Source organism: Benincasa hispida, chromosome 4 (assembly GCF_027475165.1).
Source record: "Benincasa hispida cultivar pf3 chromosome 4, pf3_genome.v1.1, whole genome shotgun sequence".
Lineage (NCBI taxonomy): Eukaryota > Viridiplantae > Streptophyta > Magnoliopsida > Cucurbitales > Cucurbitaceae > Benincasa > Benincasa hispida.
Genome location: NC_143481.1, coordinates 24,405,663 through 24,431,631, shown reverse-complemented (window position 1 = coordinate 24,431,631; position 25,969 = coordinate 24,405,663). Strand labels below are relative to the sequence as shown.

Below are 25,969 nucleotides of genomic sequence, written 5' to 3'. Positions count from 1 at the left end.
TTTCGATGAAACATTTGCAGCTGGTATATGTGACTTAGTTACTTTCTTTGCATTTATAAATGCATCTGGTAACTGATTTTCCATATTTTGCAAATGAATTATCTTTTGAACTTCAAGTTCACATTGATCTGTACGAGGTCTAAATGAGATAATAACGATGCATTTCATATAATTTCTTTTTCCAACTTCTTAATTCCTTCCCTAATATTGGAAAATTTGTCTCATTAAAATGGCAATCAGCAAATCGTGCAGTAAATATATTACCCTTCAGGTGTTGAAGATATTTGAGAATTGATGAAGAATCATATCCAATATATATTCCTAACCTCCTTTAAGGACCCATTTTAGTACTTTGTGGTGAAGCAATTAGAACATATACTACACATCAAAAAAATTCTCATATGGGAAATGTTGGAATACAGAAACAAGAAGTGGAAGAAAAAAAATCATTAAGCATTCTAATTCATTAATTTTGGCTTCAAATTCAACATGCTCATAAACTAAAAAGAAGGTTTCAACACTAACCTTTGAAGATACCTTTGAATCACGAATTCCAGCTGCAAACCTCCCTTCCTTTGGATGTGAACCACCACAAGATCCTTCCTACTATTCTTTTGGTACCTTAGATTGAGTTATGGGACTGAATTAGGGAAATGGAGGAGAAAGGTCTTCTGGTTTTCAGCAGAATGAAGACTTTCTTCGAACAGATTTTTCAACCAAAAAATCTCTTCAATGCATGCCCATTCCACTCAGAATTTGAGCTATCTATTGCATGACTATCATGTAATCAAGAAACATGTATGAATTACTGCTTCACCTTGAGAATTTGAGCTAGAAATGCAATGGATTGGTGACTAACCTACTAGGTGAAAAAGTGGGAAATTCCCACTTTTTCAAATTTTCAAATTTTTTATTTTTTTTATTTCAATTTTGAAACTTTTCCAAAATTAAAATTAAAATTAACTTTTCAATTTTAATTCTTTAATTAAAATTGAGTCTATATTAATTTTACAAAAAGTAATTCAATCATTAATTTTTCTAATAAAATTAATAATTAATAATTAATTAAATAATTTAATTAATTCTAATTAATTTAATATCAAATATCAAATTAATTAATCACCAATTCCACTATCATGAATCCCTATTCATGAATTTAATATTTACATATTAATCGATTTTCCAATTTTGTTTAATTCCAAAATTAAACGTGTAATTATATCCCATATAATTACTAATTTCCTTAATTCTAATTCGAACGTTTCAAATCAACTAATCACACTATTCTAAGCCTAATCCGTCTGTGAGCTAGTAGAGGGACTTAATGGACCTATAGATCATGCGCTCTAACGATCTGAGATTAATTGGCTAAACTCTTTACACCAAATTAACCTCCATTCGTCAACTACCGGGTCAATTTACTAAAACCCATAGTTGCACTCCCCTCACTGTAGATATATTGTGTCCACTCGATATAATCATGATTAGTAAGTTAATTCTTTACAGGTTGTTCGTAATAACGGTTGGGTCAAAAGGTTGTTTTACCCCTGAGATTACCTCATGTTCCACTGATCCTCTAATAAACTATTGGTTTGTGATCTAATCATCAAATCGAGTCCTTCTAGGGTCAATAAAAGGGTGGGGCTCCTTGTTCAAGACCCGGAGTTAGCACTTAAGGGAACAACCTCTCTACTATTCTTGAAAGCGGGTAGGAGTTAATTCCATTTTGCACCCTATATCCCCAGCTATCTACTCGGTCTTACCCCTGAAATAGAAGGCTTATTGAGTCGGTGTTGTTGAGCCAACCCTCACCTATGCAAATCTAAGGATAATCCTGAATAAATAGGAGTTCATAGTTAACTCAGGATTAAGGTCAAGTTACCTAGGTCATCATTTTGAAATAGTCAGCTTTAAACAGTAAACAACATTATAAAGTAAGAGTGACTTATTTCTTGGTCCAATCTTACGCAAACTCATTGCACAGGATGCCCCCACTCCTCATGTCAATACATGAACAAATCAGGATCACTCCGTCTATAACACCTTACAACAAATTGTAAAAACTACATAGTGGGTCGTATCCGATAGTGTTACCAGAATAAGATACCCAACCTTATTTGTATACTATAAATCACTTTAACTATTTACTCAAATCTGATCCACTTTTATGTCTCCACATAAAGTTCAAGTATTCATATAATAGGTACGGATCTTAGTTTATTGGATTTAGTCTTTATAAGTTCAATTTACAAAATCAATAACAACTTTATTGGAGAAATGTTGAATAACATCTTTATTGATAAAAGAAAATGTTTAACCTTACAAATTGCGAGTTTAGGACATACAATCTAACAGGAAATATTTGGCTCATGGCCATAAGCTATTCATAATGGCGAGTGCTTATGATAAGATACTAGCCTAAAACATACAAGTGACGTCATTATATGCAAAATAGCATGTCCCCATACAGATGTAGGAAGCTTAGCTCTTCTAAGCAATGGTCTAGCAATTAACTGCCAACATTTTATGAATAATTCTGCTAAACCATTTTGTGTATGAACATGAGCTATAGGATGTTCAATATCCCAATTGACGTACAATAGTTATCAAAAAATTAGGATGTAAATTAACTAGCATTATTAAGACGAATGGTCTTAATTACATAATTAGAAAATTGTGCTCTCAACTTAATTATTTGAACAAGTAATCTTGCAAATGCAAGATTTTGACTTGATAATAAGCACACATGTGACCATCTGCTAGATGCGTCTATTAATACCATAAAATATTTAAATGGTCCACTTGGTGGGTTAATAAGTCCACATATATCACCATGAATTCGTTCTAAAAATGCAGGTGATTAAATCCCCACTTTAGCTGGTGATGGTTTAATTTCAATTTTCCTTGAGAACAAGCATCACATAATATTTCATTAGATTGAAGAATCTTTTGGCTCTTTAATGGATGTCCATTTGATTTCTCAATAATTCTCCTCATCATTATAGATTCTAGATGATCCAATTGGTCACGTCAAATTGTAAATATGTCTGTATTCATGAATTTCATGTTCATTGTTGCATATGTTTCAATAACTCGTACATGAGTATAATATAATCTAAAAAATAAAGCAGACAACTCTTCCAATATACGTTTTTATTTGAGACAATAGATATGATTATAGATATTCCGCATAATTCTTACTATCAGTTTCAATATGATAACCATTGCAACGTATATCTTTAAAACTAAGTAGATTTTTCTTTAATTGACTAGAGAATAATGCATTGTTAATTGTAAATTTTGTTCTTCTAGGCAAAATAATATTTGCTTTTCCAAAGCCTTCAATCAGGTTTCCAGAACCTGATGTCGTATGGACTTTTGCTTCCAGCATTGTCAATTTAGAAAAATATTTTATACTTGTAAATATTGTATGTGTAATTACACTATCTACCAGACATAGATCTTTTTTACTTATTTTTAATCACCCAACATATGAAAGTGATCCAGATTTCTTCATTTAAAAAAATAATTACAATAAGAAAAACAACATTTGGAATATACAAAGGTAAGAAAGGGAAAAAATATGAAGATGGAAAAAAACATTAAATCTAGATAATTTCAAAGTCAAAGGAAACACTTGATGCTTCAATAATTCTACCGATTTTCTCTTCAGAAGATTCAAAGAAATCCGTCACATCCATATTTGCTATATGGTATGGGTCAAATATATCATTTTCCTGATATGCAAAATTTGCTTCCACAATTTTCTCTTTTTTTTGCTTGATAGAGATCAACTAAGTGTTTTGACGTACAACAGGTACATGATTAAACCTAGTCATTCTGCATTTGAAGCATTTATTTTCAACACTTTTTAAACTCTTATCTTGTGGAGTTTTTCCTTTGTGAACAACATTTTGTGTGGTTCTTTCGAAATTTGAATGATTAGAACGACCACCATAAAAATAATAATTTTATTTCTTCCTCTACCATGGTCATGATTTCGACCACGACCACGATTATTATTAAAATTCACAGCATTCACTTCAGGAAATAGTGTTGTTCTAATTGGTTGAGATTTATGATTTTTCATCAATAACTCGTTATTTTGTTCGACCACGAGAAAACATGAAATTAGTTCAGAATATTTTTTAAAACTCTTCTCTCAATATTGCTACTACAAGAGCATATTCTAGACATGAAATATAGAAAATATCTTATCTAACATATCAGCATCAGTAATTTTCTCTCCACATAACAACAATTTCGAACTGATTTTAAATAATGTGGAGTTGTAATTACTTATTGATCTGAAATCTTGTAGCCTCAAGTGCATCCACTCATAGTTAGCTTTAGGAAGAATAACTATTTTTTTTTTAATTATCATACCTCTCTTTTAAATTGTTCCACAAGATATGAGGATATTTTATTGTCAGATACTCCATTTTCAATTCCTCGTGGAGATGATGACGAAGGAAAATCATAACTTTTGCTTTGTCCTAACTAGATGTCGTATTTCCTTCTTTAATAGTCTCTCCAAGATTCATAGCATCCAGATGGATTTCAGCATCAAACACCCACGACAAATAATTATTGTCGTTAAATGTACTTTCAAATATTAACAATTGTTCCTAAATTTTTAAAATTCTAAATTTAGTCCTTCAAAATTAATTTTATCAAAATTGACTGAATAATAACCACAATTTTTATGAAAATATATATTATATGAAATATGTTTTCAAAATTTATAATGAAAATATTAAATAACAAAATATCCTTTTTATAAAATCAACCATAAAAAAATAGAGGAGACAAAATTTAAGATTTATTGAAAGTAGAAAAACTAGAAATTAAACAAATTTCAAAGTATATAAACCAAAACTATATTTAAACCATCTCGTTAATATAATTTATATTAATATATTATATTGCTAATGATTATGGTGCTTAAAGATTAATAAAAAGATGCAAAGTGATTTTTCTTTTTCTTTCGTTTTTTCCCCACTTTTTGAGTAAAAAGTAGACAAATATTAGCAAAATAGCCAAAACTTTTATTTTTGTTTTTAAATTCAATTTAAAGTAGATTGAGGTTATCTATAGAAATAATAATAATTATATAATTAATTAATTAATTTTAAAATTTTATTTATTAAAGAAAGAGAGAAAAAAAAACAAAAACAAAAACTAAATCGTTGGAACTAAGCAGAGGCCAATCTGCGAAACGAATAAAGGAAGCAAAAGCAGCTTAATATTCCTCCATTAAAATATTTCCTTCAAAACCTTCAGTTTGGCCGCACTGTTTGGGTTGGTGAAAGAGAGAGATTCATCTACCTCTCTTCTCTCTCCCCTATTAGGTTTTTCCAATTTCCCATTTCTTCTTCGAAATCACAAATCCCTTCAGGAAAAACTCCTTTCACCCAACCCCTTTACTTCATGCGGCTTTGTATTCTATCTCTTCTCTTCCTCGAATTTTCCGCTCTTAAAATGGGTATTCTTTATTAATTTGTTTCTTCTTCCCAATACCCTCTTCGCCGTTTTCGACTATTTCAAAAGGGGTGGCCTTAATTTCTTCCTTAGCAGATTGCTTGCTCGGTTTTGATTTATGGGTAGGAAGGAAATTCGAGTCTTCGATGATACAAACCATGGCTTCTTCACGGTTTCTGGTTTGGGATCTCAATGTCGTATTCATCACGATGAATCTTTTCTACCCGGTGGCTTATTTGCAAGCGTGGGGCAGATGGGTGTCGGCTTTGGAATTTCTCCAGATTCTTCCAATCCTCGCAACAATGGTGGCAACAAACTTGCTTACACCGATTTGTACATGAAGTACTTATCTTGGGTTGAGGGTTTTCGGATTCCTGGGGCTAATGAAGAGGAGGAAGGGGTTGTGAAGAAGAAGAAGAAGGTTGGGCTTAGATTGAAAGTTAAAGTTGCTAATCCTTCACTTAGGAGGCTGATGAGTGGGGCTATTGCTGGGGCAGTGTCAAGGACCTGCGTGGCGCCATTAGAGACCATAAGAACACATCTAATGGTGGGGAGTAGTGGAAATTCTACCACAGAAGTGTTTCATAATATCATGCAAACTGATGGATGGAAGGGATTGTTTAGGGGAAATTTTGTTAACATCATTCGTGTTGCACCTAGCAAGGCCATAGAGGTATTGTAATCTTGTGTCAATTCTCTGATATCTACTTCGTTTTTCTGATTGGATTATGCTTTGTTGGTGGTGGTGCTGGGAGTTCAACGCTGCATGTTTTGCTTTATCCTTATCTGTTGAATTGGTTACTTACTTTTGATTATGGCTTGTTTTCCTCGTTCAATTGATTCTACATAACCTTGAGGGATGAATTGTTGAGAAATGGATTGTGGTTAAGGAGTTCTGGGAGCATTAAACTCTAATTTGCTCAAAATTGGCTTTCTAGGAATCCTCTCTATTCTTATACCCTGATTGTATTATTAGTATCAATATGGTTTGTTGTTTTGGTGCCTGTGTCGTGGTACCAATAGTTGTTGGGTTACCACCTTGTTTCAAAATTCATTTGAATCATTGTTGGTTGCTCGTGTTATTACTTGAATTCTACTTTGTCCACATCATGTTGTGGAACCATAAGAAGCATAGTATTTAAAAATGTAACGTGTTTCATGCTGTTTCAAACAGTAATTTAAATTTCGTTCGCAATACAAATTACAAATTAGTGAAAAGTTCAGCTACGAACGACATCGAAGCTGGCTTCTAAGGTACTTGTATCTCGAATGCTTAGTCTTGAAACTTTCTTCACTGCTCGATTTGCAGCTATTTGTGTATGACACAGTCAACAAGAATCTCTCCCCTAAACCTGGCGAGCCTCCAAAACTTCCTATTTCTGCCTCATTTATTGCTGGGGCCTGTGCAGGAGTTAGCTCAACATTATGCACGTATCCTCTCGAGCTACTCAAAACCCGATTGACAATACAGGTACTTTCTAAACTAAACTGTATAAGTAAATGTGTATCCTTTTTCAGTAAGAGGAAATGCTATATAGAGCTTTGTGAATATTGCAGAGAGATGCGTACAATGGTCTATTCGATGCATTCTTAAAAATACTTCGAGAAGAGGGGCCTGCCGAACTCTACAGAGGCCTTGCCCCAAGTCTGATTGGAGTAATTCCATATTCTGCAACTAATTATTTTGCATACGACACATTACGAAGAGCCTATCGGAAAATATTTAAGCAAGAGAGGATTGGAAACATCGAAACCCTTTTAATTGGCTCGGCAGCTGGTGCCTTCTCAAGTAGTGTTACATTCCCACTCGAAGTAGCACGTAAGCAAATGCAGGTGGGAGCACTGAGCGGAAGACAGGTTTATAAGAATGTCATCCATGCACTTGTAAGCATATTCGAGAAAGAAGGCATTCCAGGTCTATTCCGAGGGCTGGGTCCCAGCTGTATGAAGTTGGTACCTGCAGCCGGGATTTCTTTCATGTGCTACGAGGCCTGCAAGAGGATCCTCGTCGAAGATGATGGCGAAGAGTAGAGACTCCTTTCTTACATGGCATGATAGAGCAAGCAATTCATGCTCTGTACTAGAGAGAGGAAACACAGTTTTGTTTTCCGTTTTTTTTCCTCCATTTGCGTTTGTTTTGCCCCCACTCCCAACTCATTAACTAGATTTCTGGTATTTTGCTAAGATTCAGTTCAAGGACCCTTTTAGAAAGGCTAGAGCTGTTTTTTATTTTTTACTATTTATTTGGATAATATCTTCTATGACACTGTTCCCATTGTTGAAGAATGGATAAGTACTTGGTACTAGTTGAACATATCCAGTGTTGACAAAACTGTTGCTAGGAGTGATGTATATCACCTTTATGAAGATAAAGATAGGTTTTTCTTCTTCAGATGAAAATTACAGGGTTTGTAATATCCATGAATGAAGCCATAGGCGACCAGGTGACTGAATTCACCGATGTTTCAAACATATTGAAGAATATATCCGTTGAGATTGTACTGACATTACTGAGTTGGACATTGTACATGACGAATTTGATTATGTCTTTTACATACAAAATGCAGGTGTTTCAGCAAAACATCTCATCGGAATAACGTGCAATATAACTTAAGAATACCAAACAAGATCTCAATATTTTTCCTGTAAAACATCAACCATGTTCATCCTAAAATCGTTTTGAATCTTGAGTTAGTAGTTTGTTCTTTCGGTTGTACAGAAAAACTGTTTCATGAACCGTTAATATGTTTGATCAGTTCTTACAGAAACTTCAATTCCACAGTAGTACAAGAATTTCTTTAAACCTCAAGTTAACATGAAAGAAAGACAAATTAGCTACTTCTTTCTTTAGATGGGAAAGGGGGAAAAATGAGTATAAAAGGACTAAAGAACTAATATCATATAAGCAAAAGGATAAACTAAATTACCAAACTTTGGCAGTAATTTATCATATTTGATCAGAATTGATCAGCTGTAATAAAATACTCTCCTCCCTCTCACTCACCACTTCTCCTACTTGCCGTTGTGTTCTTCAAAATCTACAATTAGCAATAAAAAAGGATTTCATGTTAAAAAAACAAAAACAAAAACAAAAACAAAATCCACATTTCATCATATGGGCCAGGGCCAATGCAGTAGGCCCATTCGTGATTGGGCCTATTAATAAAAAGCCCATGATTCTTTGAATTTAAAGTTAAGAATATATAATTATGGAATAAATTAATGAAAATGGAAGGAATAATAAGAGTAATTAAACGTACTTGTCTAAGCATCTGATTCTCATTCTGTAAAGTGGAAAGCCTTTCTTCAAGTTCTGAGTTCTTCTTCTCCAAATCCTTCACCCTTATTTCTAAGTCATTCAAATACGCCTTTTTTCTCTCCCTCGCTTGCTGGGCCGATACTCTATTCCTCAGCAATCTTTATTCAAATTAAAGTAAACAGCTTCAGAATTTCAATGGCTTCAACAATCAAAAAGCTCAATTCAAAGAAGAAACAGATTTAATAATACCCAGTATCCTTTCGTATAGATTTCAATTATGCCTCTAAAATTAGAAATGCTTTGTTTTAAACAAAATACCTTTGGAGAGGTTTTTCTTCTCTCTTTTTTTCCTCTTATAAATGTATAGGAGATTCTATGCCTATATAGAAATGATAATCTCTATATAGTTGTATATATGACCAGTTGCAAATATAGCGATTAAACTCAAAATAGTAGTAGATATAGCACAATGCAAAAAAAATTACAAATATCGCAAAATTTAGATAATTTATCATATTATTAGTAGAAGTCTATCAAAAATAGACTTTGCTATATTTACAATTTTTCTGAAAATGTTATTATACACTTAGTTATTATCACTAAAAATCATATATGTTGCAATTACCCTTGTATATAAATATTATATGCATTGACTCTCAGATTATTTTTTATCCTTAATTTTATTTATATTTTGAAAATTTTTTATAAAAGTGTTGTTTTCGAATATAGTAAAATGAACTAAAATATTTACAAATATAATACAATTTCATAATCTAGCTATAAACTACCATGTGTATTTATCTGGGTTATGATATATACAAAATAGACTGTAATATTTTTCTATTATTTGTATATATTACAACAATTTCATCATTTAAAATAATTTCACTTGTTCAAAGGTTTATTTTTTTTTCATTTTTAACAGATTTTGCCAAAAAATTAAAACATTTAATTTACATTAAAAAGTTTTTAGGAAGCTTGATCATAAAATATTTCAAAATTTTTAATTATACATCTAATACTGAATAAAGCGTTCAAATTTTAGTCCGTTTGATGACCATATTATTTTTTTTTTATTTTTTAAAAATTAAATATATTTTCTCATATTTTTTATAATAATTTGCACCATTTTTGAATTCTCAGTAACATTGAAAACTTTTTAAAAGTAACTTTTATTTAGTTTTTAAAATTTAACTTAATTTTTTAAAATCATTGATAAAAAGTAAATATCGAATGAAAAAATTTAAAGCTAAAAATAGCCAACAAGCTTAATTTAAAAAATAAAAAATAAAAAATCAAGTAGTTAAGAAACAAGCTTTAATAATTGAGAAATGAGGAAAAATTGAAACTTAAAAGAGTTAAAAAGAACCAAAATGACACGCGTTTTGCCTCACCTCTTCAGTCTCTTGCTTTCTTTATCAGCCGGACTTCTCCCTCTTTTCCTTTGACCCTCCCGAGAAACTTGAACCCGGTCCGGACCGGCTACCGAACCAGTATCCCTCCCGGAAGCCGATGTGCCGGCCGATTCACCGCCTATCTCCGGCACTCTCCGGATCTCCTCATCGCTCTCCATTCCTAAATTTCTCACCCCAATCAGACTCACCAAACACCCATTACAGACAGAATTTAAAAAAAAAAAAATCCCCAAATTACAAATAAATATGGAGGAAATAACAAGCTAGACACAGAGAGATAGGATAGAAATGATCAGATTTGAGAAATAGTTCATAGATGAAGATTAACCTTCTTTAACTTCGAGATGAAGAGCAGAGCTGGAGGATCTTTCACTGCTCGAAGGCAAAGAACTAGCGGCGGCTGAACTCGTCGCTTGCTCCTGCATTTCTCCGTCAACCAAAAAAAGCTTTGAACCAACAGAGTCACAGCTAGATAAAATCCTTTTTTCTTATTTTTTAAATTTTTTTTTCCTCAGATATTTTCTAGAAGAGGGGAGAGAGAGAGAGAGGAAAGAGAGAAAGAGCGGGACATAAAAGCTTCACTCTGAAAAATTAACAGAGAAAGCGAGGACAGAAGGATTCACGCCGTTAAATGTTGTTTGATCCGACGGCTTGAAAGAAGTGAACGTGGACGCGTATCGGCCATGAGAAGTCGAGGAAATCAAAGGTTTGTTTTAAGGGAACGTGTACGTCTGTGAGTCGTTGGATGGGATCTGGGATCAGATGGCTAGGATTGGAAGTTGGGGGGGGGGGGGTGGGGGGGGGGTTGGGACCACTACTCCCATTCCAACTGCTGGCATGGGCTAAAGGATTTTTCGTACTCTTTAGAAAAAGCGTCTGGCGTTACGGAATTGCAGTCGCGTTTATGAGTAATTAACTCTAAAATATTCTAACATAGATTGAAGTGTTTATATTATCAATACTCTCTCTAAACTATGGAGTTATTTCATATTGAAGCATGTATACCAATTTGTTATAAAATTTTAGAGTAAATTACAAAAATCATCCATAAAGTATAGTGATAGTTGTAAATTTGACCTACAAACTTTTATAAATGTTAAAACTAAACCCTCAAACTTATAATAATTGTAGAAATGAAATAAAAAAATGTTAGAAATTGAAATCTTAAACTTATACAAATGTTACATTTTATACAATTATGTAAGTTTCGAATATCTAATTTTACCGAATTTTAACATTGATATAATTTTGAGATTTTCAATTTTTGAAGTTAAAATTTAAAAATAATTGTAACTACTACCATATTTGCCATTTTTCCAAAATTTTAAAATACAATCTTCTTGATAATAAAGAAAATAGGAAAACTAGTTTATTACAAATTTTGTATAAATACAAGGTCCAAACTTATTTTTAGTTTAACCAGACATTAATTTTTCATAGATTAGGTTCAAATTCAAATATCATCCTTTCGACCTTTTTATTAAGACAATTTTTAAAAAATAATTACTTTACGATTGAATTATTTAAGTTACTTTACGAGTGAATTATTGTCAGGCCTGCTTCTTTTTCGATGGGCCTGCTTCTGCAAAAGAAAAACTATTTTAGCCCAAATGATGAAAAATAAAGAGGCCCTTTTACCTTGATCCAATTTAGGAGGTCCTGATCTTTGCCCCAAATTTCTTGGTTGGTAGAGAACTTGGTTGAGAAGTGCCCAAGATTTTCCAGCTGATGGCTAACACGTGGATGATCCTAGTGAAATTTTGTCTGATGAAAAAAATGAAAAAGACTTTGTTTCTGATGGGTGCAAAACGAAATTTCTTTCTCTCTCTAGCTTTCAGATTCTCTCGATCTACTGCCTTTCTGTATTCTTTTCTTTCTTCTAACCCTAATGAGTTTTTGTTTAATCTGTGCCATTGTTTATGAGTAAACGATGAGGATGCTTGGAGTCAAGTAGACGATGGCAGAAGAAAAGATGTAGACGATCATACAATCGTATAGACGATCATGCAATCGTGTAGACGATTGTTCGAAGGAAGGTAGACGATTGCTATGATCTACTAGACAATATAAAGAGAAAAGCTAAACGATGGACGATCTTGTAGATGATGAGAAGAGAAGAAGAAAAAATACACTGCAATGTACGTGGTTCAGCTATGAAAGCCTACTTCCATGGGAAGGAGAGAGTTTTTATTATGAAGTTAAGTCACATACCCTTTTCTTTACAGATTGCTCAAGGTTTTCTTGAAGTTATGTATTTGTTGTTGTATCTAAAATTTGTAAATGATGAGCTTAAATACTATTTCTTATATAAGTAATTACAATAACTAACTGTAAAGATTAAAAAAACGTGAAACTACTTATTGATGTTGATGTATGAGCTTATATTCTTCAAATCTCCACCTTAAGCTCAACATGCAACCTCTTCTCCTTCTTGATTTAACATGTTTTTATCCTTTTTCAGGAAGCAGAAACCCGATCTGACCAAGACAGCTAGTAAGCTTGAGTTTACTCACTAGTTTGGTAAGCATATCAGCTGCGTTCTCGGTTGTATGAACTTTTAGCACCTCAATTTCTCCTTTCTCTATCCTGTCTCTGACAAAGTGATACTTGATGTCTATATGTTTGGTCCTTGAATGATATTGAGGGTTTTTGGAAAGGTGAATGGCGCTTTGGTTATCACAGTAGATTTTAACTACTGTTTGATCAATACCAAAGTCCTTCATCAGTCCTTTTAACCACAGAGCATCCTTTATTGCTTCTGAAAGTGCCATATACTCTGCTTCTATGGTTAACAATGTTGTGATTGACTGTAAATTAGCTTTCCAACACAACAAGTTAAGACCAAATAAGAATAGATAACCTGTTAGAGATCTCCTTTTGTCTTGGTCACCTGCAAAATCTGAATCAACATATCCATATAGTTCTAAATTTGATTCATTAGTACTTTGATATGTTAATTTTGACTGTTTAGACCAAATAAAATATCTTAAAATCTATTTTGTTGCTTCCCAATGTCTTTTTTCAGGGTTAGACATGTATCTAATGACTAAACTAGTGCTATAAGATAAGTCTGGTCTAGTAGATATCTTTAAGTATATTAGACTCCCTACTGCTTGATTGTATGGAATTGATTGCATTTGAGTCAAATGTTCTATATCTGTCTCTTTTGGTGAGTTCTCAGAGGAAAGTTTAAAGTGTGTAGCAATAGGAATAGTAACAGGTTTTTCATTTTCCATATTGAATCTGTTTATAACCTTTTCACAGTAGCTTAGTTGACTTATGGTTAGGGTTGAGGTTGTTCTGTCTCTCTGAATTTCAATCCCAATGATCTTTCTAGACTGACCCAAGTTTTTCATGTCAAATTCTCTCTTTAGGAGATTTTTTACATGAGTTAAATCCTCCTTAGACTTTCCAGCTAGTAGCATATCATCAACATAGAGTAATAGGTAGACTTTGTCCTTATAGGTAGTAGAGTGATATAAGTACAAATATCATAGGAACTCCTTTGAAAGCCTATACTCTCTATGTAGTCATTAAACCTCCTGTACCAGCATCTAGGAGATTGTTTTAAACCATATATTGATTTGTTTAGGAGACAATATAGGTCTTCCTTGCCTTTTTCCTCAAACCCTTTAGGTTGAACCATACATATTATCTCATCTAGGTTTCCATGTAGGAAGGCAGTTTTAACATCTAGTTGATCTAGTTCTAAATTATACTGAGCAACTAGTGATAAAAGAAGCCTAATTGAGGTTTGTTTTACCACTGGTGAAAAGATTTCAGTATAGTCTATTCCTTCTCTCTGAGTAAATCATTATAGCCACTAACCTTGTCTTGTATCTAGGCCTTTCATCTTTGGTAGAACCTTCCTTTAGTTTATATATTAATTTAGAAGCTATAGGTTTACAACCTTTAGGAAGAGGAGCTAGGGTCCAGGTTTTATTAATAGTGAGTGACTCCATCTCTTTACACATAGCTTGAATCCAAGACCTAGCATTAGGACAGTTCACTGCCTTTTCAAAAGTAGCTGGTTCTTGGTCATTAGAAGCTATTGTGGCATTTAGTACTAGGTTCATATAACTATTTTCAGTATACCTAACAGGAGGAACTATCACTCTTCTCTGTCTATCCCTAGCTAAAGAATACTGACTTAGGTCAGAGACAACTTCAGTATTCCCAGTGATCTCATTTAAGACATCCTCTTCTTCTTCTAAATCTATAGGAGGGTTTTGGTTAGTGGAAGAAGCTTTAGGTGACTCCACCTCAATTCCCAATGGTCTTATTTAAGACATCCTCTTCTTCTTCTAAATCTATAGGAGGGTTTTGGTTAGTGGAAGAAGCTTTAGGTGACTCCACCTCCAATCCTAGTGGTGTTAGGGCTGTTAGGAACTTCATATGATGTCCTTTCCTTTTCCATAAACATTTATTTTTCTCTGAAAGTGACATCTCTACTTATAATAAACTTCTTTTCAATAGGGTTCTACATTTTAAATCCTTTTACTCCCTCAGAAAAACCTACAAACATACACTTTACTGCCCTAAATTTGAATTTCCCCTGATTTTGAGATCAACACATCTGAATGCCCTTAAGTTATCTAGGTAGGTGGATGTGAGGTCCATTTTTCTTCAGGAGTCAAAAAATTTAGGGAAGAATGTGGACATCTATTTAAAGTGTACACTGTGTAGCTTGCAGCCTCTACCCAGTAATTTTCACTTAGAATTGCATCAAATAAGAGACATCTAACTCTTTCCATGATTGTTCTATTGAGTCTTTCAGCAACTCCATTTTGTTGAGGAGTGTATCTAACTGTCCTATGCCTAGTAATTCTTGTTTCTTTACAGAATTTGTTGAACTCTTCACTACAAAATTCCAGCCCATTATCAGTTCTTAAGTATTTAATTTCTTTAGAAGTTTGTTTCTCTATCATGAGTTTCCATTCCTTAAATCTATCAAACACTTGGTCTTTAGTTTTAAGGAAGTAGACCCAACTTTTCCCAGAGAAATCATCAATAAAAGAAAGTAAATACCTTGAGCCACTTAGACTAGGTGTAGGAGCTGAACCCTATAGGTCAGAGTGTATATAATCTAGGATAGCTTTTGTGGTATGTTGTGCTTTAGTGAAATTTTGCCTTGTGGCTTTCCCTAAAACACAATGTTCACAAAAGGTTAGTTCTTTTGAAAGAATTTTAGGGAGAATACCTTGATTAGATAGGACTTCTAGGTCTTTGGCACTTATGTGAGATAGTCTTTTGTGCCATAAATCAACCTCGGTAATCTCATTTGTGGTGGCTACATAAGCTCCAGTCATCATCTCTACCCCTTTGACCACAAACAATTCATTTACCTTTTCTCCAACTAAGATTACTTTAGAGTCCTTTAGCACCTCAAGAGTTCCTCTTTTACCCCTGTATTCACACCCTATAGCATCTAACATGCCCAAGGAGATTAGACTTATTTTAAGTAGAGGAACATATCTCACATTCCTAAGAAGTTTGATAGTTTCATCTTTGAGTTTCATGGAAACAGAGCCAATGCCCTCAATTTTACAGGCTTGGTTGTTACCCATATAAACCATTTCTCCTTCTATTTCCTTAAAGGTGTTAAACCAGGGTTTCATTGATGTCATATGGTAAGGGCATCCGAAGTCTAAAATCCAATCATGTTTAATCATGTTTACCTAGAGGGTTTATATGATTAGATCTGTCTCGAGTTGAGGCTAAGGCATCTGAATAAATGAATGAACCCTCTACAACAGATGCCTCGGGCTGTTTTCCTTTTGAATCCTTCTCTTTCTCTTGGTTCTTTCTCTTTAAAATAAAACAATCTTTTATTAGATGTCCTTTCTTCTTACAATACTTACATTTTATTTTCTTTTTAGATTTATTTTCTTCTGGGTTATGAGGTTTATTGTCTTTAGAGTGGTTTTGTTTGAAGTTTCCTTTTACAAACAGATCTTCACCACTAGGTTTATCCTTTTTATCAACCTGTAGCTCAACCTCTCTAGTTCTAAGGGTTGAGATTATGGTGTCTGTGCTTATGCTATCTTTTCCATACTTTAGTGCGTTCTTAATTTCTCTATACTGTTCAGGCAAGGAGTTTAGGAGCATATAGGCTTTGTTTTCATCACCTAGAACTTCTCCTAGAGTTTTAAATTCAGTAACTATCTTTTTAAACTCATCTAAGTTGTCAGATAATGTTTTAGATGAATCCATTTTAAACGTGAAGAACTTATCCCTAAGATACATTTTTCTAGGAAGATCTTTAGTAGCATATAACTCTTCTAGCTTAGTCCAAATTCTATATGCAGTTTCTTGATCTAATACTTGTCTAAGAACACTATCACTTAGATTAAGAACTAACGTACCGTAGGCTGTCAACTCCCAATCCTCCTTTTCTTGGGCTGTCACCGTGGCAGGGAGTGTTAATGGATCAAGGATGACTTTGTGGGCTTTCTGTTAGTCGAGTATTGCCCTTGATCTTGGCCTTCTACGTCCGAAGTCTCATTTTTCATCGAATTTCTCTACCTTGAACCTTGTTACTAACATTTTGATGAAAACTTGTGTCTTGATTCTCCAAGAATTGAGATCTTGAATGTCTAGTTGCTCTGATACCACTTTGTTAGGCCTGCTTCTTCTTCGATGGGCCTGCTTCTGCAAAAGAAAAATTATTTTAGCCCAAATGATGAAAAATAAAAAGGCCCTTTTACCTTGATCCAATTTAGAAGGTCTTGATCTTTGCCCAAAATTTCTTGGTTGGTAGAGAACTTGGTTGAGAAGTGCCCACGATTTTTCAGCTGATGGCTAACACATGGATGATCCCACTGAAATTTTGTCTTATGGAAAAAATGAAAAAGACTTTGTTTCTGATGGGTACAAAACGAAATTTCTTTATCTCTCTAGCTTTCAAATTCTCTCGATCTACTGCCTTTCTGTATTCTTTTCTTTTTTCTAATCCTAATGAGTTTTTGTTTAATTTATGCGATTATTTATGAGTAAACGATGAGGATGATTGTAGTCGGGTAGACGATGTCAGAAGAAAAGATGTAGACGATCATGCAATCGTGTAGACGATTGCTCGAAGGAAGGTAGACGTTCGCTTTGATCTACTAGACGATATGAAGAGAAAAGGTAAACGATGGACGATCTTGTAGATGATGAGAAGAGAAGAAGAAAAAATACACTGCGATGTACGTGGTTCGGCTATGAAAGCCTACGTCCACGGGAAGGAGAGAGTTTTTATATGAAGCTAAGTCACATACCCTTTTCTTTATAGATTGCTCAAGATTTTCTTGAAGCTATGTATTTGTTGTTGTATCTAAAATTTGTAAATGATAAGTTTAAATACTATTTCTGATACAAGTAGTTACAATAACTAACTGTAAAGATTAAAGAAATGTGAAATAGTTTCTCGATGTTGATGTATGAGCTTATATTCTTCAATTATTTAAATAAAATTTAGCTTGAAGTTAAGAGTATAGCTTAGATTATAAACAACTTCCATCCATATAAATTGGATTTGTTTATATAAATATTAATATGATGTTTGTTAGAGGTGTTCATAGGTTGGGTTGGGTTTGATTGAAAGACTTTTTAGATCGAACCTAATTGTTTGGGTTGTAAATTTTTTCAACCCAAATAACCATTATTAAAAAATGAATCCAACCCAACCCAACCATGAAATATTTGGGTTGGGTTGGTTCGGGCTAATCAGATCATTTATTTAAAATTTTATTTTAAAAATAAGCAAAATGTAAATATGTACATATTAGGTGAACCCATCAACCAACTCAACTTATAAAATTTTCATTTATTTGAACCTAACTCAACCCAAATGAGTTGATAACTCAACCCAAATCGCACGGGTTGAGTTGAGTTGATCGACTTTTTCAGGTCATCGGGTTTTTTGAACACCCCTAATGTTTGGTTTTTGATTTGCGCCCAATCTTTACGGTTAAGGTTAGATATTATAATTGAATTTATCTTCGTCTAAGAGCTTAAGCTAATAGGTGAAAGGTAAATTTATTTATAATGTCTAACACTCTCCAAGAGCCAAACAAGTAAAAATCGATATTAATTTGGAATGAAATAATATTGCAGGAGCTTGAATATCTTAAATTACCAATTGATCCAAAAGCTTGTGAAGGTAAATTTAATTATATATCATTTATACTAAATTTAATTATATATAATTTACACTTAAAGTGTGTTTGAAATACATTTTCAAGTAATTAATTTAAAAAATAAGTCATTGTATAAGAAATTAGAGTGTTGTCAAACCACTTAAAATAATTTTTCAATAGTATTTTAATAATTTTTTTATCTAATATTTTTTTTTCTCAAATCAATCCTAATGGGTCCTTAATACATTGCTTTATTAACATGCGAAGTAAAGAAAATTAAAATTAACTCATAAAAAAAGAAAAATATAATTCATTCATAAAAAATAAAAATAAAATTAAAAAATAACAATTATGTCATATGAGATGGAAAAAATATCGTAAAAGTAGTTTGATTTTAATCTTACGAAAAATGGGGGAAAATAATATAAAACAGAAAAAAAAGCCACTAACGAACATATTTTTGGTATTCTGTTTTTTAAAAACAGAAAACTAATCATAGTTACCAAATATGTATAATTTTTTTAAAAATAAAAATATGGTCAATTTTGTTTTTTTTTTTGTTAGTTTTTTTCCCCTAAAAATCTAAATTAGTTATCCATTTTCATTCAAGATATTTTGGCCGAGTTTGTCCTCGAATTTATCAACAATATAATTTACGAACAGGATATCAAAAGATAGATTATTTAAAGAGATTCATTATTCTATAAAATACATATATCACTTTGGTTTCTCCTGTCATTTGCAATTTGGGTATGCATCACATGTTATTACACAATCTACGCTTGTATTAGTTGTTTAATAACCACTTGTATTATGTTAACCTTTATGTTATAGTTAGGTTTATTCTCTCCTATTTATACACAATGAATTGTATGCAAGAGTTTCTATAAGGTGATTGATACAATCGTGCTTTCACTCAATTTGTCCATGTATTAGTAGTCCGTTATAATAAGAGATGTTCATTTATTTCGGACAAGGTGTCTTATAGGTATATGCTACGAATAAGGTAGGAAATCTCCATTTATAAAATAGAAAATGAGGAAAGAAGGGGGCTCGTTGGTTAAATGAGAAAGGAGATGTATATGTTTGATTACATTTTCGAATTTGTATATTTGATGGAGACTATGTTTTGTAATGTTTAAATTGAAGAATATATTGTAATATTAAAATGTAAACATTTACAAAATATGATAGAAGATTTCATAATTACATTTTCGTATATAGAATATGATTGTTTTATTATGATATTTAATAATTTTTTTAAACGGAACTTATATTGGAAATCACTCATTTTAACGTGTAGTTTTTCTTTTATCTTAAAAAAAAAAAAAGATTATTGCACCTAATAAAATTTATTTCATTTTTTTTTTTTTACCAAAAGCAATAGAAAATAAATTCCTTAATGATTTTCTACCGAGAATCTTTGTCTGATTCCCATAAAACTGAGTAGAAAATTTTGTGCAGATGAAAATTAAAATAGGAAGTAGGGACAGGATGGAGATACCATTCTGCCGCCTGCCCGTCAACATCAATAAATTGATAATATAGAAGTTTTACAATTACAACAATACTTGCTAACAAGAACGTAGTTCAACTGACATAATGTTCGTAAAAAAAAAAAAAAATTACAACATCACTCTAAATTGGGTATATAATTCTTAGAAGCTGTAACTAAAGATTTACCATATATATATATATAGACCTCCGCGATCACTTATTTTGTCAAAGTTCTTATTTCTCTGCCAAGGAGCAACCTCTTGAATTTGTATGTTGTTGTTTATGTAGCCAAATGATGATGATAGCTTGAATTTTCGAATATTGATTGGACAATTCTAATTGACGTGATGATAGAGAAGATTAATTATTGGTGTTTGGATAAAGATTTGAAGCCATTGAAGAATTGATTAATCTTCTTGAAATTAAAGCCATTGGCAAAATAAGTACAACTGAGGATTATGTGAGCCAATACGAATTCAAATTTCATAGGTTCGATAGCTTTCGAAAAGAGTTATTTATATGTCTTTAATCTAGCTTATTTATTGTGTTTTATATGATTAAATGTCTATTTTGTAGGAATTAGAGCAAATCATGCATTTTAGAGTGTCATGGGCCGTTTGGGGTTGATTTGGAACTATCGAAAGTGAAAACGAGCAGTCGGGGCTTCAAGGATGCAATGACGAAAATACCCCTAGGACAACGTAGCTACCCTCTATCGAGTGTCGCGTTACATTCAAAGGTAGTAACTGCTATTTCACGTAGCATTGCAATGCTGTTCTGGAGCGTTGCAATGCTTTGGATATTAACGGAACTCAAAGTTTTGTGCCTTTGTGGGAGCATAAAGCTCAGTGTCGCTACGCTTGAGGCATACGCGGCAATAAAAACCAGCATAGCGATGTTATGAGACTAGCCTGCTCTGCGTTGTCTATAAATATGTTCTTCGATTTTTAGGGTAAGGAGGAGGAGTGGAATCAATGGAAGCCAAGGAGAGAATGAAATTTCTTCTTCTTCTTCTTCATCTTTTCTACTATCGTTAGGTTAGATTTTACTTTTATTTTGGGTTGTAGGTTATGGATTCGAACTTTCCTCTTCGTTTTGTCTATGGATCAATGAGGTAATTTTTATTTAGTTTTGGAAGCAAGACATTATATTTCTTGAGATTTTTTTTGTTGATGAACTTATTACATAATGATTTTATGTTTTCTTGAATCCATTTTAATTTCTAAATGCATATTTGTGTAGTGGCTATCCCTCATAAGCATGTGTTACCTTTGCTATTTGATTAGCATCTTTGTCATAATCGAACTCGAATGTCTAGCTCAATCACCAAGATGGATTAAATATGAAATGTAAAATTTATACGTTGGACTTGAATCTTAGAATGCATGCTTATTTTGTTGGGATCCCTATAGCCTTATAGTTATATGTTATCTGAAATAATAGTCGATTATTTTATATATGCAATAATCCATTAAATAAATATCCAAGATTATTTTATGTAACTTAAACATGTATGTGGTTGACATATAAGTGGATCATGTTTGAGTAATAACCTAAATGATCTGTAGTATATGAATAAGGTTGAGTGCTTTGTCAAGTTGACACTACGGATAAGGCCCACATTGTAATTGTTACAATAGTTGTAAAGTGTTAAAAACGATTTGATCCTAATTGTTCATATGGAGACATGTGAATGAGTATCTTATACAAAGAGTTTGTATAAGATCAGACCGCGAAATGATTAGTCTCGCTTTATAACACTTTGATTAAAGACATTAACATTTCATAGGATGACCATAGGTAACTCGACCTCAATCCTAAGTAAGTTATGAACTTCTGTCTATGAGCGTAGTCATTTGATATGTATGGTGAAAGTGGCTAGATTCACCGACTTAATAAACCTATCATTTTGAGGATTTGTCTGACTAGAGAGTTAGGAATATAGTTACACAAGATGGAACTCACTCCTTCCCATCTTTAGGGGAAGTAGATAAATTATTTTCTTAAGGGCTAATTCCGGGTCTTGAATAATGGGCCTTACCCTCTCACTGGCCCGAGAGGGATTAGTTTATAGTTTGACTATGAACTATATGTTCATTAGAGGGATTAGTAGTATTTAAAGAGTTAGATGTAACTACATTGGTAAAACGGTAACTTGACTTTGTTATAGTTACGAGTGATTCGTGAAGGGTCGGCCTACTGTTGGCTAGTTATATTCATGGACACATAAATATATCTACAGTGCAAAGACTGAAGTTGTGAGTCTTTAGTAGAGTGACTTATAGTTAATGAATGTTGATTAATTTACGCCCCATTTGGTAACCATTTCATTTTTTGTTTTTGTTTTTGAAAATTAAGCTTATTTCCTCCCTATTTCTTACAATGATTTTCATTGTTATCAAGTACAATGGTTGAATTCTTAGCCAAATTCCAAATTCCAAAAACAAATTTTTAAAAACTATTTTTCTTAATTTTATAATTTTGACTTAGTTTTTTAAACTATTGATAAAAAGTAGATAGCTAAAGAAGAAATTTGGAGGTAGAAGTAATGTCTATAAAATTTTCAAAAAATAAAACATATGTCAAATGGTTAACGAACGGGGCCAATGAAAGAGTTAAATTAATTAATCTCGTCTTATTGGAGCTTCTAATCTATAGGTCTATTAGGTCCCCTTGCTAGCTTACAAAGGGTAAAAATAAGAATAAATTAATTTTAGATTAATTTATAAACCCGGTTAACATTGCTTAATTATTTGGCCATAATCCCCAGGTAGGAGGTGTTCCGTAGACCGTCAACTTAAAAACCCCCAGTCTTAGATAGGATTATATATTGGTTGAGTTTGGAACCGTGATTTATTAGATAGCGACCTATTTTAATTATTTAAACAAGTGTTTAACCTACGTGAGCATGCAACTTATCTTTGTTATGGATTTTAATGTCTAATTCAATTTTATAACAACTTATAAAAATAGACATGTTTTTTCATCCACAACATACATCAAAGGCATTCAAATTTAATATAACAATTATATTAAATCATAGAAATCCTAAACATGCATACTATACATTATAACAATTTATAACATATATACAATGCATGTAACATACTTCCTATGGTGGGATTTTAAATCTAAATGGCATACTATATGCACAAATATGTTTAAATTAACAACATACATCACATGCACAATTATCTAAATAACACTGAAATGTTTCAACTTTGGCATCATAAGTAAGTAGAAAAAATTAATTTATTACAAAAAGGATAAAAAAAAACTTCAATTTGGTGTAGAACCGCCCGACCCGACCCTACCCAAACCGCTTGAACCGAACCTCCAAAGGCTTCAAAAGAGTTGAACTGGTCCAAGGATGGTTGAACCAAACCGAATTGGAGTTGAACCGGGAAACTCCTGCGCGAACCGACTCGAGTGCGTGGCTTGGATCTAAGCTGGGGTGAGCAACGTTGTAATGCTTTCACCCCAGCGTTGCGACGCTACAAGAAGAACACCACAAATCTTGGCTGGCGCGAAGAATAGCGTTGCAACGCTGCCTGGACAGAAGCTGAAAATGTAAACTTTTCTCCTCGACCATGCTTGCTTCAAACTCCAAATTATAACCTAATTTAGATTCTAATGACTCCAAATAAATTACAGACTCTAGAGCATACATATAAGCTCATCAAACAAATGCCAATTACAAACTTAACTTGGAAATCAAAGACAAATCTAATGCCAAAGCTGAAAAACATCCATATCAATCCATAAACATGCTAATTCAAAAATTCACCCACCAAAACTCAAACTAACGTTAATTGAGTGCTTAAACCACGCTCTGATACCAATTGATAGGATATACTAGCATGCAACGAAAGCAAATAGAATCAATAAGCATTCTAATTACATTTAATTTAAGTTAAAAAAGCATGCTTTTTCGGAAAAACAAAAGAGGATTTCAATATACATATCTTTGATGAATTCTCATCGAAATCCAAGCTGCTCTTCACTTGTTTTCAACTCCTAATTTGCAGTACACCACAAAGCAATCTTCTCTACTATTTTCAGCCTTGAATTTGAGTGGTGGAACTCCAAATTAGGTGAATTATGTGATGGATTTTATTGGGTTTTTTAGAGGAAGAAGAAGGTGACTAAAGAACCATTTCTCAGCTCCAAAAACTCTCTTTTCTTCTTCAATTTAGAGAGTTTTATTACTCTTCAGCATGCAAGCACTCATCAGCCATAAAATGGCCAGCATCTACTTCAAAATGAAGTGGGACTTGTGTGTGATTGGAAGACCAACACCTCCTCATTGGGTGTTCGTGGGAAAAACCCACTAAGTCTTTAAAAGACTTCAATTTTCCAATTTTTAATCTCCAATTTTTCAATTAATTCTATAATTAACTAAAAAATGATTTAATTAATTCATAATTAATCAAATTTAAAATTACAAAATTCAATTTCTTAAATTGAATTATAATTGGAAATTAATTTGATTTTTAATTAATTAAGCATATTTAATTAATTAATTAATTTAATACCAAATATTAAATTAATCACACACTTAATTTTAAACATGAACCCTATTCATGTAATAGATATTTAAATCAATATTTAAATATTATAAACTCTCCAATTTCGTTTAATTTCAATAAATTAAACGTTAATTAATTATATCAAATATAACTGTACAAACCCTAATTTGAATTTGAACATTTTCAAATTGAAATTCAATTTGAACAATTCAAATTGATATCATTCCAAATTCACTCAATTTATTAATTCAAGGTGTTTATGTTTTACGAGCTAGTAGAGGGACCTTATGGACCTTCAGATCATGAGCTCCAACGATTTAAGATTAATTGGTTAAAACTCTTTAGACCAAATTAATCAGTATTCGTTAACTATTAAGTCACACCATTATAGCTCAGTAGTTGCACTCTGTTCATGGAGATATATTTGTGTCCATATAATTTAACCATAACCAGTAAGTCGACTCTTCACAGTTGTTCATAATAACGACTGGGTCAATTTGCTGTTAATAACGACTGGGTCAATATGTTGTTTTACCTCCGATATTACGTCTTGTTCCTTAACTTCCATTGATCCTCTAATAAACAATAGGTTTGTGATCCAATCATTATACTGGATCCTCTTGGGCCAATGAGAGTGTGAGACCCCTTATTCAAGTCCTAGATTCAGTAATCAAGAGAACAACTTTTCTCCTATCCTTCAAACGGGTAGGCATGAATTCCGTCTTGCACCCTATGTCCCCAACTATCTATCCGGTGTTACCCCTGAAATGGGAGGCTTATTGAACCGATATTGTTGAGCCAATCCTCACCTATGAAAATCTAAGAATAATCCTAAATAAGTAGGAGTTCATAGTTAGCTTAGGACTAAGATCGAGTTACCTAGGTCTTCTAAGAGAAATAGTCAGTCTTAAACAGTAAACAACGTTATAAAGTAAGAGTGACTTATGTCTTGGTCCGATCTTTGCAAACTCATTGCATAGGACATCACCACTTCTCATGTCAATACATGAACGAATCAGGATCACTTCATTTGTAGCATATTTACAACAACTTGTAACAACTACAGAGTAGGCCGCATCCAATAATGTTACCAGAATAAGGAACCTAACCTTATTCATATACTATAGACCATTTTGGCTATTTATTCGAACTTGATCCATCTTTATGACTCTACATAAAGTTCAAGTATTCATGTAATAGCCATGGATCTTAGTTTATTGGATTTAGACTTTACAAATGAAATTTATAGATTCAATAATGATTTATTGAAGAAATATTTGAATAACATCTTTATTGATAATAGAATATGTTTAACTTTACAAATTGTGAGTTTTAGGATATACAACCCAATATATATAACATTAAATAATTTATTAAATTATTAAATTATTTTTTGAATTTAATTTAGAAGAGAGTTATAACTCTCTCCCCTTGTTTTTCTCTCGGATGTGGGACGTGGGAGATGGGTTAAGAGAATCGTCTTCTTCCTCCTATAAAGAAGAGACAGACTGTCTATGTTCTTTTTATCTTCTCGAAAATTTTTATGGCGCTCCTAAGAACCCTTTCTAGATTTCCGCTCTTCTAAAAATTCTCTCCTTCATTTCAAAATCATCAGAGCCCACAACTCTTGTGAATTCTCAACCCTAAGGAGAATACAGATGAAATTCT

At 32.6% G+C, this 25,969-nt stretch overlaps 3 protein-coding genes across 3 annotated transcripts; 1 reads left to right on the top strand and 2 right to left on the bottom strand.

Moving 5' to 3' along the window:
* Window positions 1-5,177: 5,177 nt before the first annotated feature.
* LOC120075908 (adenine nucleotide transporter BT1, chloroplastic/mitochondrial-like) lies at window positions 5,178-7,795 on the top strand. Its single transcript, XM_039029651.2, has 3 exons — window positions 5,178-6,154; window positions 6,791-6,952; window positions 7,039-7,795. The coding sequence occupies exons 1-3, from the start codon at window positions 5,600-5,602 to the stop codon at window positions 7,510-7,512; spliced, it is 1,191 nt and encodes a 396-aa protein (XP_038885579.1). The 5' UTR covers window positions 5,178-5,599; the 3' UTR covers window positions 7,513-7,795.
* A 397-nt stretch (window positions 7,796-8,192) lies between these two features.
* LOC120075909 (transcription factor HY5-like) lies at window positions 8,193-10,823 on the bottom strand. Its single transcript, XM_039029652.2, has 4 exons — window positions 10,484-10,823; window positions 10,135-10,315; window positions 8,742-8,898; window positions 8,193-8,519 (listed from the first exon to the last, which is right to left on the bottom strand). The coding sequence occupies exons 1-4, from the start codon at window positions 10,578-10,580 to the stop codon at window positions 8,478-8,480; spliced, it is 477 nt and encodes a 158-aa protein (XP_038885580.1). The 5' UTR covers window positions 10,581-10,823; the 3' UTR covers window positions 8,193-8,477.
* A 1,779-nt stretch (window positions 10,824-12,602) lies between these two features.
* LOC150036591 (uncharacterized) lies at window positions 12,603-15,731 on the bottom strand. The gene is made up of 4 exons (XM_090313179.1): window positions 15,356-15,731; window positions 13,984-14,371; window positions 13,771-13,898; window positions 12,603-13,054 (listed from the first exon to the last, which is right to left on the bottom strand). The coding sequence occupies exons 1-4, from the start codon at window positions 15,729-15,731 to the stop codon at window positions 12,603-12,605; spliced, it is 1,344 nt and encodes a 447-aa protein (XP_090169305.1).
* Between the last annotated feature and the right edge of the window lie 10,238 nt (window positions 15,732-25,969).